Here is a 19,991-nt window from a genome sequence, read left to right as displayed (position 1 = left end):
ATAATATAACTGTATGATATAACTGTATAATATAACTGTACAACATAACTGTATGATATGACCGTATAATATAACTGTATAATATAACTGTATGATATAACTGTATAATATAACCGTATAATATAACTGTACAATATAACTGTATAATATGACCGTATAATATAACTGTATAATATAACTGTATGATATAACTGTATGATACAACCGTATAATATAACTGTAAGATATAACCGTATAATATAACCATATAATATAACTGTATGATATAACTATATAATATAACCGTATAATTTAACCGTATGATATAACTGTATAATATAACCCGTATAATACAACTGTATAATATAACTGTATGATATAACTGTATAATATAACCATATAATATAACCATATAATATAACCGTATGATATAACTGTATAATATAACTGTATAATATAACCCGTATAGTACAACTGTATAATATAACTGTATGATATAACTGTATAATATAACCATATAATATAACCATATAATATAACCGTATGATATAACTGTATAATATAACCCGTATAGTACAACTGTATGATATAACTGTATATTATAACTGTATGATATAACCATATAATATAACCGTATAGTATAACGGTATAATATAACTGTGTGATATAACTGTATGATATAACTGTATGATATAACCGTATGATATAACTGTATGATATAACTGTATAAAACAACCGTATAATAATATAACCGTATAATATAACCGTATAATACAACTATATAATATATTTCACTGCTGCGCGTCAGTTCCTTGGCCGTGGCTGCTCGGCTTAGGAGACCTGATCCGGTGAATCATGGTGGCCGTACGCTACGGCCGGTAAAGGGCCCTCAGGCGCAGAGGCTCCTACCGCTACATAGTATCTTTCTGCTGTCTGGGGAGAGTCCTGGAGCCGGCGTGGACGGCTCATCTGCTTCCTACCTAATCCTTCCAATACTTGAGCAGAGACGCGCCGCAGCCATTAGTAATGCGCGGGAATGTCCCCCTGCACGGCGAGGCAGCGTCCCCGAATTCCGCGTTTGAGGCTAAGCCGCGTGACATCGATGTGATTTCGCTCGGATACGGGGGGAGATGCCTGGGATGTGTGACTGCGTGTGGGACCTGCCACCTGTCGTCTCTTTAGCCGTCAGTGCGGTGGCCGCGGTCCCGGCTGTGCTTCGTTTATTTAAAGACCGCGCAAGCATTTTAAGTAATGGAGTTTACGCGGCAGATGCTACACCAGCGGGGAGGGTTTCATGTTTATACGCAATACTACGCATATACTCCGTATTCATTAACGCCGTCCTGGAACGCTTTCTTTATTGATTAGTATAATAAATTATACACCAAAAGAACAGAGCTGTAAGCAGAGCCTTTGGCGCCTGGGGCAAGATCAAAGCTCCCGCTCCTAGCTTCTGTCTCATCAACATCTGGAAGCAGAAGGGTCACAGGGGCATTACCATGGGGTGCCCGGGGTAGCTGCCCCATGGAAGGTACAGATCTGGACAAGAGGTCTGCTGGAAGAAGGGCACCCCCCCAACATGTGATCATCCAGATAAGATGTTGGGGCTCCATGTTTTCTACCCCAGATCTACCCCTGGGGCAAATGTCATTATTTCTCTGTACAAATGTACACTTATTGGTTTAAATGCTGTAGAACATTGTGATACCCGCATACCCAGCAAACATTCCAAGCGCCAAGAAAAGAGGGGCAGCAGGGGAGGAAAAAGGGGCACGGGGGGGGGGGTCCCAAAGAGGAACCGGTGGCCCTCCACAGGCGAGACATTCGGAAGGTATGCAATGGCTGAGAGGTACTTACCCTGCATCTGACTCTGTGGCTGTGGATTGAAAGCTGTGGAGTGGTTCAAGGAAGCGCGTGGGTTGGGAGTGGGAGTTGGGTGATGTGGGCTGACCCTCATTGCTGTTCGCCGAAGCTGTTCGAGTTCACTCAGTCGCTCAGAAAAGGACAAGCTTCCCGGCTTGGTCTGTTCGTCTATTTTCTGACGATGCCCTAATAATGGGGGAGGCGGGAGAGAAGTCAGCAAACCGCTGTGGCATCGACACTGATAACCGTCTATCCTAGGGACTAGCAAAACCTCAGCCCTACAAGCTACTGGCTGCCTACAACTCCCATCACACTCAGTCAAAGACTGACGAAAAACTGGAGGCCTGCAGTCAACATTTTAAATGTGTTTTAACATTTTATATCCAGCTTTCCACCTTTTCAAAAAAGGTCAGTAAAGTCATTTATAAAAAAAAGCCCAAATACATTGTTTCTTTAAACTGTGAAAAACCTTTTAAGTTCTGAAAATACATTTAAAGACCAGTTTCCCGACCTCTGTCATTCTCCTTAAGGATTTAAAAGTAAACTGATATATTTTACTTCACACACACACACAACCGTTCAAAAGTTTGGGGTCTTTTTTTGTTGTTGAAAGAAAAGCAAATTTTGAAATAGCATGAACTGGATGGGAAATCCAGTGCAGACAGGGTTAATGTTGTAAATGACTATTGTAGCTGGAAATGGCTGATTTTTAATGGAATATCATCCAATGGCCCTTTATCACTCCCATCACTCCTGTGTTCCAATGGCCCTTTATCACTCCCATCACTCCTGTGCGCCAATGGCCCTTTATCACTCCCATCACTCCTGTGTTCCAATGGCCCTTCATCACTCCCATCACTCCTGTGTTCCAATGGCACGTTGTGTTCGCTGATCCAAGTTTAAGTTTAAAATGCTGACTGGCCATTAGAAACCCTTTTGTAGATATGTCACAGCCAGAAATTTCCTTGTTTTCCATGAAAACAGCGAAGTGACCCCAAACTTTTGAGCGGTAGTGTATGTACAGAACTCTTAGGAGTAGACAACGACAAATTCAACAGATAAGAGCTGTCAGGTAACGAAAGCGTTAATGGTATTGAGGTGTTACGCAGCACGTGCTGTGGATGATGCCCAAGTTCTTCTATTCTGATTATCTTACTGATGCAAAACCCCCCAAAACTTGGAACACAAACCTTATAAAATCAAAATACCATGAAATACGCAGCCATTTATAGATTGTTTCTAGATTGTAAGCTTGTGAGCCGAGTGCTCGTTACCTAATGTATTGGTTCTAGTGTTATCAGACCCTTTGAATGTAAGGACTGTAAGAAGTGCTGCAGGAACTGTTGGTGCTATATAAATAGAAGATCATTGTTTCAGCAGGTCTTGGAGTAATGAGTGATATCACAGTTAACCCCTGCCGTACCTGCTTTTTAAATAGGGCATAACGCTAAATTTCATTAAATACGGATGCCATTTAAACACTCGACCAATTAAAATGTGTAGATTGTTGTGCATCTGGTAAGAACGCTGGGCTTGTGAGCTTACAATCTAAAAGACTATTCTACAATCTGTTTGACCCTCAGTTAGGGTAAATTCTCTCTACATCAGTTCTTTTATCTTTTTTTTGCAGATTACACCCCAGATTTCACTCCATGCGGGGGTTACTCGCAGCGTTTGGCACTGTGCTTGCGCGGATAGACTTTATGTGCCGTTGATAAATCAGGCTGATCCGTCTGTCTAAATAAATACTCAAACCTAAGTCTGTTTCACACAGAAGCTCCATCTTCTTGGCTCCTTTTCTGGAGGTCAAACTCCCTAAAGTGTAACTTAAAGTGACGACATTAACTCTCCGAGTGCCAGAAGACTTATTCTGCTGATTTATACGCTACTGGAGAGCAATCATACATCTCGCGGACGGTGACTTTTTTTTTTACATGCGCGATTGCACCCGATTTACAAAAGGATCTAGAATTTCCGAAAGCAGAAGTGGCAGTTTCATACGGCCCTTTGCTGCATTTTCTGTACCTCCCAACTGTCCCGCTTTGCGCAGGACAGTCCTGATTTTGCCAACCTATCCCGTTGTCCCCCCGAGGTCTACCTGTGTCCCGGTAGAGCTCGGCAGGACATCCCTAATCCCTAAACGCAACCTCCCAGGCTGCATTGGTCGAAAATATACATATTAAAAAATTTGATGGCCGCGTTTATTAACCGAAGTTTATTTTTGGGTAGAAAAATCCTTTTTTAATTTGGGTAGTAGATACACATAACGCTGTCTAATTCTCCCTTTCCCGACCGAAGTGGTTTTTGGGGCTTTTTTCTTTTCTTTTACAAGCATAAAAAAAAACAGGATAATTTTTTCCAGCTGTTGAAAATTTACATTTCAAAGCGAAAAAAAATTTCCAGTTGCGACAATTTCTAAAAACGAAAGTATGTGTAAACGTTTATTAGGGCTAAGGATCTGAATGGATGGCTTTTTTTTCTCTTCTTCCTGCCAGTTCCTTTTTGGCGGACATGGCAAGGGTATCCGATTTCACACCGCACTGAGAAAAAGAAGCCGCTTTTATTGCGATCATTTTATCTAGAGGGAAAAAAATAAATAAAAAATAAATAAATGCTGAAATGTTGGTTTTTTGGGGGCGAGACAAAAACGCTGGTGACTTCTTATCTTGCCAGGGATGCAAATCTAGAAGCTCTGTTAAGTTCCGTGTATCTCGGCAGTAGACATGAATGCAAACAAATAGAGTCACGCAATGTGTGTACATATGTTAGCCGTCTCATACGTGCTATTTTAAGCAGTTGCCTCTTTTACTGGAGGCCCGAAGGCTAGACTGCCAACTAAGCAGCCTTCAGTACAGTTTCCGACTGAACTCTGCCAAAACTCTCATTAAAGGTTTATAGAAGAAAAAAAAAAGAAATTATTTACTATAATAAGTCAGATTTTAATCAGTCGTTGGTCTCGTCTTAGATTCCAGAGCCAAACGCGGATCCCGCGCATGTTTAAATAATTCCCCCCCTACTGTATACGCCCCTAGCACTTCTGCTGGGAGGCTGTTCCATTTATCTATCACCCTCTCAGTAAGGTAAAGCTGCTGACCCTCTGGTTTTGGAAGGGTTCTAACATAAACCGATTGTTCTTTACAGGAACTTCATTTGGGGTCTTTAACAATTTTTCATAATAAAATTTGGAAACGGGACCCTGGGGTCACAAGGCAGCTGTCTCCACAAGTAAAGTATGGCCATCCGGAAAAGGTGATTGCCATACTATCATGTGATGACTACACTTTGGAAATAACAAACGCATATAAACACTCAGAACACTGAAGAAGAAAAACTTGTGCCCTATGTTTTTTACTGTGCCCGGGGAAGCAATTAGTTGTTGCACATGCTCCTTTGAGCACTTCCTGTGTCCCCAAATAAAACCAGGAAGTCTGAAGCGTTACATCATGCTGGCAGCTTCCTGAACTCGCTGCATGGCTTAAAATGCCTTGAGACTAAATAAATAGCTATTAAATTGTTGACCTGAGAGTTTTCAGATGTAATTATAACAATTATATCTTTTCCTCGGCATTATTTTGAAATGTGAACTAAAATGGCTGGGTCTGTCCAGCTGCCTAAGAGCATTATTATTATTTATTGTGTTATATAGCGCCATCAAATTCCGTGGTAGAATAGCATGGACGAGAGGAACGCACGAAACCCTGCACTGGACAAAAAATCTCTGAACATAAAAGCTCTAAAATAATTATCTAAATCAGGGGTGTCCAAGTTTTTTCTGCAGTGGGCCACTTCATCAGAATTGTATACGTGCGCGGGCCGCACTCATTTTTCACTGTGACAAAAAATATGGCCTTTAATAAAATATGCAGATTAAAATAAAGTAAAATGACACAAAACCTTTACTCTTCCTCTCACTGATTTCTGGGCCTAGAAAGTTTTGCGACTACAAATTCAGGATTCCCTAGATTTATTCTAGGGATGAACTAAAATGAAAATTCTGGACCAAAACATTCAGGGTTCCCTTAGCCAAAACCGAAAATGACACCCACCTTTAAAAATAATAATAAAAACTCACATTTTTAATAGAAGTAGGTAACACACAACTGGACAAAATTAGCAATATGACTTGGCAACCAGTAAATGCTGGCAACCCAGGCAACCAGTAAATGCTGGTACCTAGGCATGATGGGACTGTGCTCGCTGTGATTGCTGTTAGCAATCACACTCCTATCATGCCAAGTCAGCCAGTACATGCTGGTACAGGGTGGCTGTAAGTGATGTGCAGACCCCATACTGCTGGCAGCATCACTACACAAGGGGGGCAGCTAGCTAGGTTTCAGCATGTACTGGCTGACTTGGCATGATAGGAGTGTGATTGCTAACAGTAGTCACAGTCCCATCATGCCTAGGTTCCAGCACTTACACATCCATCCAGTAAATGCTGGAACCTAGGCATGATGGGACTGTGATTGCTGTTAGCAATCACACTCATATCATGCCAAGTCAGCCAATACACGCTGGTACAGGGTGGCTGTAAGTGATGTGCAGACCCCATACTGCTGGCAGCATCAATACACAAGGGGGGCAGCTAGCCAGGTTTCAGCATGTACTGGCTGACTTGGCATGATAGGAGTGTGATTGCTAACAGCAATCACAGTCCCATCATGCCTAGGTTCCAGCACTTACACATCCATCCAGTAAATACTGGAACCTAGGCATTATGGGACTGTGATTGCTGTTAGCAATCACACTCCTATCATGCCAAGTCAGCCAGTACATGCTGGTACAGGGTGGCTGTAAGTGCAGACCCCATACTGCTGGCAGCATCAATACACAAGGGGGGCAGCTGGCCAGGTTTCAGCATGTACTGGCTGACTTGGCATGATAGGAGTGTGATTGCTAACAGCAATCACAGTCCCTTCATGCCTAGGTTCCAGCACTTACACATCCATGCTATCACACACACACACACACTCATTTATTCATATAATCATTCATTCACAGATTCATTCCCTCAATCACACACACTCATTCAAACACCCTCCCCACCCCCCTACCTGCACTGCAACTCCTCGATGCCGCTTACAAACTTCAGCAGGGGGCGCGGCCTCCCTCTGCCTTCTCTGCTAATAGTGATGTCCGGATCATGAACGAATCGTTCATTTGATCCGGTTCTTTTTAGTGATCCGGATGAGTCGGTTCACTAGACTGAACGATTCGTTTGTAGCGGTTCAGTCTGTGAATCATCATGCAGCTGTAACCTGATCCTAGAGCTGTGAGTCATCTGCAGAGCACTCAGACACAGACTCTGGGGTCAGGTTACAGCTCATTAATTCTCACAGGAACGATGACTCATAGAGTCAGAGAGTCGTTCAAAGAGTCGAATGATCCGAAGAGTCGAATGAACCGAAGAGTCGAATGAACCGAAGAGTCGAATGAACCGAAGAGTCGAATGAACCGAAGAGTCGAATGAACCGAAGAGTCGAATGATTCGAATCTTACACGGATCCGGATCTTACAAGGATCCGAATCTTACAGAGATTCGAATCATTCAGAGAATATTACTGATACCATACTTTTATAAATAAATTAATAATGTTCACACTGCCCCCAGGATTTAGATTCCCCTGAGTTTGCCCCCCTTTACCTATAACTGCACCTACAGTTAACTTTATTAAATTAATTAAATTAACCCTCAGTCATCAGCATAAAATTAACCCTTATACCCCATCAACCATAACTGCCCCTGAAATTAACCGTAAAGATCCCATTAACCATAACGGCCCCTGAAATTAACCCTAAAGACCCCATTAACCATAACGGCCCCTGAAATTAACCCTAAATACTCCATTAACCATAACTGCCCCTAAATTAATTGCATGTACTCCAGATAAATTACCTAATAAATTGGTATGGTTGATGGGGTCTTTAGTGTTAATTTGGGGGCAGTTATGCTTAATGGGGTCTTTAGTGTTAATTTAGGGGCAGTTATGCTTAATGAGGTGTTTAGGGTTAATTTGGGGGCAGTTATGCTTAATGGGGTCTTTAGTGTTAATTTAGGGGCATTTATGCTTAATGAGGTGTTTAGGGTTAATTTGGGGGCAGTTATGCTTAATGGGGTGTTTAGGGTTAATTTGGGGGCAGTTATGGTTAATGGGGTGTTAAGGGTTAATTTTAGGGGCAGTCATGGTTGATGGGGTGTTAAGGGTTAATTTTAGGGCAGTCATGGTTGATGGGGTGTTTAGGGTTAATTTAATGGTGAGGGTTAATTTAATTAATTTAATAAAGTTAGCTTAAGGTGCAGTTGCAGGTAAAGGGGAATGTAAATCCTGGGGGCAGTGATTATTAATGTATTATTTATAACAGTATGGTGACATTCTCTGAATGATTAGAATGCCAATGAAGGCAGAGAGTCGTTCAAAGATCCGGATCTTACAATGATCCGGATCTTACAATGATCCGGATCTTACAATGATCCGGATCTTACAGTGATCCGGATCACTGTAAGATTCGGATCCCTGTAAGATCCGAATCTTTGAACGACTCTCTGCCTTCATTGACATCACTGGAGGCAGGGGGGAGGATTCATAATGAAAGGGGCGGGGCCAATCGTTAGTGTGCCTGCACGGAGTTACTGGAAAACAGTAACTCCGTGCAGACACACTGAGTGATCCGAAGATCCGGATCATGAATCGGATCATTTCAGTGAACGAATCGAAATGATCCGATTCACTTTAATGATCCGAACTTCCCATCACTATCTGCTAAAGCACAGAGGAAGTAGGATGTCACGTGAACTCCGCTTCCTCTGTGTGCAGTCCAGAAGACCCTCCCACAAGTAAGTAGCAGGGCTTGAGGTGCGGCTCGCGTAAGATCGGTTGCCCTGGCTGCCGATCTTACGCGGGCCGCACCTCGAGGTCTCGCGGGCCGCATTTGGCCCGCGGGCCGCATGTTGGACGCCCCTGATCTAAATCATTGTTTTACTGTAATTAAAAAAAAAAAATACTAATTATTATTAACACCCTTTAAAAAATATATTGTGAATATTTTTTATTTTTACCTCTTATTTGCAGACATTCCTTAAAAGTTATATAAAATGTGCGCAACTCCGCAAAACAGGAATTTGCATATATTTATTATTACAAAATATATATTATATATATATATATATATATATATATATATATGAATGCAAAAAAACAGAATGTTGCAGAATCTTGTAATACATTTTTATATATATACTGTACCCAAGCTACAGTATATATATATGCAAATATAGCAGTAAGAAGACAAATGCACACACGCACATTCTATATATATATATATATATATACGATATATATATATACACACACTGTATATGTATATATATTATATATAACGCTGCGTTCTTCGTACTATCTGGTTAAAAGCCTCACACGGATCTGTTCTAGCTGGTAATATGCCTTTAAAACACGGCAGATCTTCAAACAAATGTGCTTTATTTCCTTTTTTGTAGACTTTCTCATGCATTTAGATAGATTTAAGTCTAAATTAACCAGACTTCCTCCTTCACACACGGATGATTAATTCTGTAAGGCTACGCTTGGTTTTCAGTAAGCCTACAGTATGTATTTATCAGAATCATCCGGTATTAAAGAGGAAATCTTGTTACTCTTATTTTTTTTTTGACAAAAATATCTGAATTCCAAAGTTTGGAACGGTGCAACCAAGGACGTTTTACTTTACTGAGAAGGAGGTAGACGAGTGGAACAGCCTTCCAGCAGAAGCAGTAGAGGGATCAGCATATGGCTTTTCTGAGTCTAAGACGGGACTGGTTAAGGTTTGAGTCTTTACAGCAGGAAAAATGGGCAGACACGATGGGGCCGAATGGGCATAACTGGGAACATCCAGGCTTCAGCTAGCCATAGCCTTCCCATTGTGGGATCCGTGTAGATCCCACTGACCATTGTGGGCAATCTTGCAACGTCCGTGGGTGGCCCCTGAGACGTCAGCTGGTGGTCCCTGAGAAACTGGGGGTTACTCGGAAGCAGAGCTTCACCCAGCGACTCCCAGGTATACAAACGGGTCGTATCTGTTTCTATGATGTCATAAAGACATAACAATAAATGCGCATCTTTTTTGCTTGGTTGAGAAGTTAGCAGTTTGATTGCAATTAAAAACCTAATTAACCCATTCAGCAGAATAAAGCCCCCCCCCCGTCTCAATGGTTTCATTTTCCTGCGGAATCTATTATCACCGAACTTCCGAACTTTTTAGATTTTCAAACTTTTGTTTCTCTGCCCCAGAAAGCACCGGCAGGATTCTCAGTGGTTTTTGTGGAGCGAGAGTGCGATAAACACGTTACAGAATGAGCTTTAAGAGACTTCTCCATTCTGCTCGGAGGATTTCCATCTGGCCGAGACATCGCCTTCTAAAAATGAACCAGGAGAGATATTTTGGCAGCCGCCCGCGTTTCGCTGTTAATATTAATTGTAAATATTCTCTCTCTTATCGACGTCATTGTGCCCTAATAAAATTCACGTTTGCCACCTTGAATGGTCTTCGATTTGTGAGGATGAATGAATTTATGAGTATAACATCAAGCCTTTATTTCTCTTTTTTTTATATTATTGTCCACATTATATTAAGAAGAAATATTAAAAGCTCTTAAAGAGACAATCAGTGATCCACACGGAGCTATGTGCTGAAGCTGGAATATACAAAAGAGTGGCCCGTTTGCGGCCCCCGAGGACTAGAGTTGTGCACCGCTGTTTCAAAATAACGAAAGGTGTCAAAATGCATACTTCCTAACCCTCTTTGGGTTTTGTGGGACGTTCCTGATTTCCAGATACCGTCCATAGATATAGAGGCAAAAGGTGATCGTTTTTCATTTGCATGCGCCTACCCAGAATCCCTTGTGGTTGTGGTAGCACCATGAGATTTCTGAGGGAAAAACAAGCCTTCTGGCCTGTCTGGTGTCTGTAGATGAGTGTTTAATAATAAGCTTCTACTACAGCAAATAAAAAAGTTATAAGATCCGCACCAAAATCATACAAAAACCCCAAAAGAGGTATGAATATTTTGTAGAAACGTCTGCTATAAGCCCATCGTCGGTGGCTTCTGCACACGGATCCCCGGTGAAAACAAACACCTTATTTTCAGACCCCGTGCCAAGATCCGTCTTTCACTTCTGTCTCCCCGCACGACAGATACTGAAAGACGGCCTTCTGGACGGCGTTTACGAGTTAATCGTTTGAGGCAGGGAAGCGGAACGGTGAGGCGATACAAAAAACCCTATACCTATATAACAAGGTTACACCCAGAGACAAAGCGCTGGGCAAACAGCGACCGAAAAGGAGACGGCGGCCTTTCAACGCTCAAACGGTGCATGGATCTCACTGTCAACAGCGACCACAGAGTCGCCGTGCCAGCTCGACTCAAGCTTTGTCGCTGATTATAAGCTCTTTTTCTGAGTGCTAGGGAGAAGATGTTCTAAAAATGTCAGAAGGTAGCAATTTGGGGAAAACATTTTTTTACATCATGTGTGACATCACATTAACATTTGAAGTCATTATGTGCGTTGTGATGTCACAGAGCAGGGATTCGCTAGTTCTGCCAATGGTGAGATTTACGCAGGAGACAGGAGCACAATGTTACTTTTCGCCCTGCAATACCCTTTGGGATGAGCGCTCTTTCCACTTTTAATGTATAGATTAAGATGAGATCGATCACTTTTTATCACCCCAAATATTACACTGTATCAACACAATATATAAAAGAATAAAAAATGGAATAAATATATATATATATATAAATATGTGAAAGTAACCCACTTTATAGAAACATACAATAAGAAGCGTTTGGCTTCTGGTCTTTAATTCAAGATGCCCTCGTCCCTGTCCTACACCTGTTTAAATTCCCTCTCTGTAGTCACTTCTATTTAAATAGTTGTGTCCTCCATTTCTTCGTGCCATTGTGTCCCCCATTTCTTCGTGCTGTTGTGTCAGCCATATCTTCATGCCGCTGTGTTCCCCCTTTCTTTGTGCCATCATATCCCCCCTTTCTTCGTGTCGTCGTGCCCCCCCTTTCTTTGTGACATTGTGTCCCCCCTTTCTTCGTGCCATCGCCCTCCCTTTCTTCGTGCTGAGCAGGCATCGGCTATTTCCAGAAGAAAGCTGTTTTTAGAGTTCAGTTTTTGAGAGTGTTTGCGAATCCAATCTCTCTCTCTCGCTTTAGAAACATGAAGGGAATTTTCTTTCCTTAAAGAAAAAAGTTTAGCTCCCGTCTCTCGCTATCTAACAGTCCCTGCACTGTGCGGGAGAAGAAAAACACCCTTTCCGTGACAGCCCGTCCACTTCGAGCGCTTCCGCCTATCCCCGTCTTGTTGGGACTCTTCAGTCTCCTCGGTTTTCCCCCGCAGCTGCAGAGAGATATAGTGAGCTACTGTATGGTATTACGAAACGAGGCCCTCCGAGATCTTTCCAAGCGACATACAAGTAAGTTATTCTTTGGGCCTGTTTTCTTTGGCCGCGCGCTCCCAGCGCAGAATGAATCAGGCAGTATTAGCTTTCAATGGGGAAGTGGTGTGGTCAACCCAAACCGTTTGCGGCTAGATCCTGCAGATAGGTACGGCGGCTTCAGAAGAATGGTCTGCGGCGAGGGGAACGCGCGGAACTCACATATTTTTACCGCTGCTTTAAATGTTGAAGTTGCGAGAGCAGCTGGGAGACCGGCGCACGGTCCTCGATAGTCCCTAAACCACAGGCATGTTTACAACCCAAAATAAGACGGGGGCGGTCGTATCGGGAACGGAGTGCATTTTAAGCGTATAAAGTGGTCTGTCTGGTTGGGGGAGCTAGCGATTTGACAGCTCTTGATGGACACTGAGACCCCTATCACTCTCATCCAGCTGCCAAGTGACAGCTAGAAGACCACTCTGGCCAAACTTATAAGGAGGCATCAGCTGATGTGTGAGGTCTACAGATTGCTCTACGGCCAGCTGAGGGTGATGGGAGTTAGGACGTTGGACAGCTGGTGGCTGCTAGTTTGCGCAACTCTGCTGTAAGGTCGTGTAAGAAGCCTCAGGCTAGTCCCTGACACAGAGCAGCGCTTTACTCGGTCGAGTCACGCTGGATCAGTAAAGTGTTCTCGTTAATAATAATCCGCTCTCTGTGTCAGGTTGTAGAGCGAGTTAAGGAGAAGGATTTAAAGGGACAGCAACGATAAAAAAAGCAAACATGGAAAATGCCTATAAAGCTACTGCTAGGCGAGGAGGAAACGTCTCATAAATTGTGTCGTGGTAAAAAAAAACATGCGTAGAGATAATACATTAATTTTATCTCTAGTATGTGTGTTCTTAAACCGGCTTAGAGGTAATAAAATGAGGATTCCACCGTCTAGTGGATACTTTAGTGTTTATACCATATTATATATATTACAGAAAGGGCAGTAAAGGTATGGAATCCGCTGCCAAGAGAGGTGGCTCTATCCCATGCAACGCTGCCTGGGTCTGGATATTTCTTAGGACAGCAGAACATACAGGGCTATAAGTTACAGAATAAACATTCATATTTTAAAGCTTCTTCATCTAAAACAGAAATCTGATTCAAGAAGGAAATTTTTACCCTAAAATTCCAAAAACAGCTTAATTGGGTTTATTTCTTGACTTTTTTTTCCGATCAAAAGCAGGAAGGACAGGTAGAATGGTTAAACTAGATGGATAAAAGAAAGTTCTCGGCATCTCTAAAATGTAGACAGTGGTAGGGGTGGGTACGGGGGGTACGGGGGGGGGGGTATGTGTTCCATACGCCATTGTTTCCATTGGTTTTTCCATAGAGCGTCTCTAACCGTCTACAGAGCAGAAGAGAATCCCTCTGGTCTATTACAGGGCATTAAAAGATAATGCATCTGATGTCTGTACAGCGGGCAGCAAACCAGTTGGAAAACCTGATGAGCATCGAGCTGGCGTTCGACATTCTACAGTATAGAGCGGTAAAGAGTATGACTACGAACGGCCGACGCTTGGCACCATCTCCTGAGAAATATCTTTGTAGACACCGGCTGACGATGCTTAAACATTTCCTAAATGTGGAGAAGGACCAACCGGTCTGTTATTATTTTAGATGAGAGGTTCTTGTGGTCTCCGCAACATAAAATTAACATTCCTGAGTAATGCTGGGATGGTTACCTCTTCTGCTTTTTAGGCAGAGTTTCCCCAAACAGCCCCAAATCCAAATGCCACACACACAGGCCACCCTAAGAAATACAATCCAAGGGTCCGCCGAGAGGCGACTGAAACACGGGCGCGCAGGAAAGATCCAGCTCGAGCTTTACACCTGGCGCCCCCTGTGTCTGTATATGGAATTACAATTATTACAATTAGGGGGTCAAAATCGTCCAGTATGCAGTATGCATGTTAAAGGGCTCCGTGAGTAACCATGAGCGCTTTATCATGCATTCTTCAGAAAGGAATAAATATATATATACTTATTCGGGAGGGCTCTGCTGCTGCAGCTGCCCTCCTTGTCCGTAGTCAGACAATTCAAGGTAGTGCTCCCATTGAAATCGATGGGATTTATTCTTGCGGGTGCACGCGGGGGGTCTGTGCACGTCCTCCGCATGTAGTATATCATGTGCAGACTGGGGGAGGGGAAAGGGGCAAATGCATACAGGGGGATTCTGCAGAATGCCCCCCTCCCCAAGCATTTGCAATATGATGGCTGGGGTCTCCCTTTAAATGGGGGCAATAGGTGTACGCGTGAATTTGTTAACATATAATAGATATAATATATTCAGGCTCAGATTGCATTATATGCCTAATCTTTCCCGGGGCTGGAGAGGGTTAAATGTCTGAGCGCCTTGCGGGTTAACTCTTTCATTACTGCACTGTGTTGGTTTTCTGCTCTCCAGGCATGAAAGGATTTAAGCTGCAGGGGGTGGTAATAAATAGTTATTAAGTGCTCAGTAATCGCCGGAGGGGTGAAGGGACAAAAACTCAGCCACCCACGGAGTACAAGGCTCTCTCTCTCTCTCGTTACCTGCGCCATGAGTCACGGCAGAGCTGCGGAAGTGATCGCATCTCGCCCCCATTCCACAGATCTGTATCATCCGAGCCCCAGCGCAGCTGCTGCACCGTTTAGTCATACCTCCCAAGTATCCCTCTTCTGGAGGGACAGTCCCTACCTCCTCTCTGCTCTTTTCTAGGAGCTCGGAATGTTTGCTGGGTGTGAGGGTATCGCCGGGTTCTACGGCCCTAAAAGCCCTGATAATGTGTATAGAGACAAAGAAAGAGGTTTATATAATTATAATAATAAAAATTAAATATCAGTCACATAAAAAGTCTGGGTAAAGCCACACATCTAGCCATACCCCCCCCCAAACTAAACCTATTCCTATCAGGCCATTGAAATGTTGGGAGGTATGATAAAGAGATAAAAATAAGCAAAGGTTTGGAGCTCATTCACGTAACGGCAATGATAATAGAACAAGCGAAACGCGCTGCTCACTGACAGGTTCCTTAAAGCGTGATCAGGAAACATCCTGTCAATTGTGTTATGATCAGGAAACAACAGTGGGAACTGTATGCAGGTCTCTATGACACAACGCAGCTATCTGACGAATATATCACAATCCCATGCCGTCATGTGACATGGAGAGGACAGTCATCCGTATTTCCAGCTCAGTCATTAGATGACCTGGCCCGGTATATAAGTTCTTTCTATCGCTGTGTAAATAGCGTCCCGAGCCTCGCGGTGTCACCGATTCAAATCTAGAGATACAACCTAAATACATAAAACAATACATAGCAATACAAACTGAACTAAATACATGAAGGAGGACAGCAAGAGGCGAAAATTAGAGGATCAGAGGCTTGGATGTAATGTAAGGAAGTTTACTGAGAGTGTAGTAGATAAGTGGACGGTTTGCCAGCAGAAGTGGTAGAGGTGGATATATCATGGGAATTTAAACATTTATGGGATAGACATAAGGCTCCTGAATCTAAGACGAGACCAACGACTGATTAAGGTCTTTACATCAGGAAAATTGGACAGACCAGACGGGCCGGATGGGTCTGATCTCTAATTATTTCATGAAATATAAAGGGCGGATAATGTAAATAAATGAATATGGCGGCTTTGCTGCGAGTAACAAAAACTTCTGAACTTGGTGGCCTTTTGCCAGGTGAGTGTTTAATACAAACATTGCACGGACGCGGCTGGCGGAAGCCGCACAGCAGCGATTGAGCGCTCGCTCACTTTAATGGTGTTGGGGGAATTCTAAAGCGGACGCGGCCCTCCTTATAAAAGAAACCTTTCACTTCTGGCTCTTTCAGTGCTTTGTCGGTGAATTAGATACGAGCAGAAGAGCGTCCGGAGACTGCTTCCCGCGAAGCGATCACAAAACACATTCAAGCTACACCCGCAATATAAAGCATCCCGGGGGCATATTTGAAACGTCACAGCTTGGTGGGACTGTCAGGGGAGATCCCATAATCCCACTTACCCAAAAGGAGCCCGGTGGGGGTGTTTGGTGGGACAGCGCCTGAAAAATGTGACTGTCCTGTAAAAAACAGGACAGTTGGGAGAAACTTGTTCTGATGCAAAAGTGGAAAAGGCAGTGATAGATAGATAGATAGATAGATAGATAGATAGATAGATAGATAGATAGATAGATAGATAGAGAAGAATAGATGATAGATAGATAGATAGATAGATAGATAGATAGATAGATAGATAGATACAGAGATAGATAGATAGATAGATAGATAGATAGATAGATAGATAGATAGATAGATAGATGGATAGATAGAGAAGAATAGATAGATAGATAGATAGATAGATAGAGACAGAGATAGATAGGTCTGTTAAGTAAAGCTGCTTAATAAGCTCTTGTGCCAGGAGTATATAGACGTCTGCATTGCGCCCCCTTTTTGGTTCGCGCCCCTGATGTTTTTACCGTGTGTCTGGGCTGCCTCCCGGTAATAAAATATATTCAAACTGTCAAAAATAGCATTTCGCTGGAAAATGGAAACCAAGGCATGCACTTTGTGGTTTAGAGGATCTTGCGGAGCAAAACCAAACCCAAATTCTAGCATATCCAGGGAGTGAGTCCTAACACTTACTGCGCACACACCCCGGCTTCTGTATCGTAACAAGAATTGGGGGGCTATAAATCTTTCGTGCAGCGGGGAAAACTCCAGAAGCAACTTAAACTCTAAATATATGGAAAAAGAACATTTTGGCTCGTAAACGCAGGAGAAGGCGGCGGAGGAGATAATTCCGGAGAAAAAAGGAGTAGATGGAGGAACAAAGGACAGACTGAAGGGTTAACTCATACGGTCCAACATGTCACATGGTTAGAGGGATACTTTTGTTTTAGGGGTGTGGTAGGGGTGTGGTGGGGGTGTGGCTTAGCAAGACTTTTCATGTGACATTTGACCTATTCATAGCTATTTATCTAATTGAGTAAGGCATTTAAATGAAGATAAACATATTTCATTTTGAAACATAATTTCTGCTGTTTCTATGCAAATTATTGTGGCTTTTAGGGCTGTAGAACCCCGTGATACCCTCATACCCGGGGAGGAAAGAGGGGCATCAGGGGAGGAAAGAGGGACATCAGGGGAGGAAAGAGGGGCATCAGGGGAGGAAAGAGGGACATCAGGGGAGGAAAGAGGGACATCAGGGGTGGAAAGAGGGGCATCAGGGGAGGAAAGAGGGACATCAGGGGAGGAAAGAGGGACATCAGGGGAGGAAAGAGGGGCATCAGGGGAGGAAAGAGGGACATCAGGGGAGGAAAGAGGGGCATCAGGGGAGGAAAGGGGGACATCAGGGGAGGAAAGATGGGCATCAGGGGAGGAAAGAGGGACATCAGGGGTGGAAAGAGGGGCATCAGGGGAGGAAAGAGGGACATCAGGGGAGGAAAGAGGGGCATAAGGGGAGGAAAGAGGGGCATCAGGGGAGGAAAGAGGGACATCAGGGGAGGAAAGATGGGCATCAGGGGAGGAAAGAGGGACATCAGGGGAGGAAAGAGGGACATCAGGGGAGGAAAGAGGGACATCAGGGGAGGAAAGAGGGGCATAAGGGGAGGAAAGAGGGACATCAGGGGAGGAAAGAGGGGCATCAGGGGAGGAAAGAGGGGCATCAGGGGAGGAAAGAGGGACTGGTGATTCTTAAGACAGGGACTTTGTAAATATGTCTGCAGATCAGAATGAAATAGAAGATATAACCAAGATCCCCATCGCAGCCCACAGCACTGGTCAGTACACTCAGCGTCTGTTTGGAGTCCTGGGTACGGAGGTGACTTTATGTAAATCTACAGGCGATGACATCATCGTCCTATAACTTTGGGAATTATCATTAGCGGTGTTAATATTGTTGCCAGACTCCCCGTTTTGTCATTGTAAGATGGAGTCAAACTCACGATTGTTCTCAAAGTGAATGTGGGATAAATACAGCGATTACCCGGGGGGTATAGCGGCAGAAGAAGTGCTGCAGGGAATGAAGTGTCATCATACACGAGGAATACTATGTATGAATACGTGATTCTTAGAAATCCCAACCTCTTTTCTTTTTCTTTTTTTGTTGCTAAAGCCTTTAAAGAAAGTCAGTTATTGCCCGTGGTAATATAAAAATAGCGCGTCGCCCGCCGAGGACTTAACGGCCCTTTACTGCATCTGTTTCTCCAAAAAATACCGTAAAGACCTGAAAGACGTGGGATCCACCCCGGGGATATCCAGTCATTCATCCCCTGCTTTTTTTTTTTCTAAGCTTGTAACCCCCCTCCAAATGTATCAAAAGATCCAATAACACAAAGAATCTTTTTTTGGCCGCTCGGCGTGGAAACACGTGGCCCAGAAGATTAGATTTCCGCTGCCTGCATGAAGCTCTGCGTTCCAGAATTCTGGACTTTATACTGTAAATTATACCGAAACAGAAGGAAGAAAGTAAAAGCCTTTAACGCATTATTTGTGTTACCGCTGCCTGTTTCTCATTTCATCCTACGTTCTTTTGGGGGGGGGGGTTGTGAAGATCATATGAAAAACCGAAACGGAGAGATTTTACGGGGCAGTTACAAGTGATTTCTGCTGGAGTCACCGGTAACGTCACTAATAACGTCTGGTGTTCGGTGTCACCGGTACTAAAAGGAACAGAATTCAGCCCTTTGCTGTCTGAGGACCTTGTAGTTGATATTCCGTGGCTCGTCTAATTTATTACGGGGTGCGTTTTGATAAATAATAGGTTTTCCGACCCAAGAGACTCCCCCGTTACTTATCTTAGCTTTAGGAACTATCTCCACGCTAGCAGCTTCCTCGGATCATGGAGTTCTATGAATATATTCACTAACCCGGGGGTTTGTAAGCCTTGTGATAGACTGTGGGGTCTTCAAAGCCTTCTTCGCCTTCTGTAGCAATGTGTGTTACCGTTATTGGTAACCGAAATACATAATTTTCACGGTACCCCCTCTGAAATAGCGCTGCGGAATATGCCGGCGCTCTATGAAGATAAGGTAATGTTAGCAGGAGAGTTGGACATCTTAACTTCTATATGAAGATAGTTTCACCGGAAGTCCAAACTACCTGCAAACTCCTAGATCAGTGAATATATTCTGTGGTTCTGTCATTTATTGATAGAATCGGTAGAATAATCACCCCCTCCCCCAAGCCACTTCTTGAATAATACATTTTATTTGTGAAGGACCTCAGGAACCGCACCCCGTCGGTCCATCTTCATCATGATTGGGATTTAATCTGGACGAATTTCTCATAAACTAAACTAAATTCTTAACACTTCATCAATACAGGGAGAGCCATAAACACAACACTAATATGTATCAATTCCTATCATGCCCTGCTCATGCAACCTGGGACTTCAGGTCACAACAAACAATCCCAGACAAATTGGTTTAAATGGTTTTACGATGATGTCTACACGACAGAGACCACTTTCTTCATAAAACTACCTGGAAAAAGATTCTCTGGCCTGGCGAAACTCCATAATAAACTACGCACACAACGGCTGTATTGGGGGGGCTACTTACGTCTCGGCTCTCGAGGTCCATCCACCGTAATTTTGATGGCTCGGTGGTAAGTGGCCACTTGAGGTGGGTTGGTGAAAACAGTGATGGTGAGAGTGAAGCTTTTTCCTGTAAAAAAACAAGAAAAAGTAATG

General features: G+C 43.4%; 1 protein-coding gene across 2 annotated transcripts in view; it reads right to left on the bottom strand.

The window, feature by feature from the left end:
• The window catches only part of RUNX1 (RUNX family transcription factor 1), a 62,159-nt gene that overhangs the window by 19,668 nt on the left and 22,500 nt on the right, over nucleotides 1-19,991 (bottom strand). Inside the window, exons 3-4 of one of the 2 annotated variants that reach the window (XM_053456492.1) lie at nucleotides 19,861-19,965; nucleotides 1,837-2,028 (exon numbers count right to left, since the gene is read on the bottom strand). In XM_053456492.1, coding sequence (XP_053312467.1) covers nucleotides 1,837-2,028; nucleotides 19,861-19,965 — 297 coding nt within the window. The remainder of the gene's footprint in view (nucleotides 1-1,836; nucleotides 2,029-19,860; nucleotides 19,966-19,991) is intronic. The other variant, XM_053456493.1, reaches the window with a different exon arrangement.

Source organism: Spea bombifrons, chromosome 2 (genome assembly GCF_027358695.1).
Source record: "Spea bombifrons isolate aSpeBom1 chromosome 2, aSpeBom1.2.pri, whole genome shotgun sequence".
Lineage (NCBI taxonomy): Eukaryota > Metazoa > Chordata > Amphibia > Anura > Pelobatidae > Spea > Spea bombifrons.
Note: the sequence above shows the minus strand (reverse complement) of the source record. Positions and strands in the feature narration are given on the sequence as shown.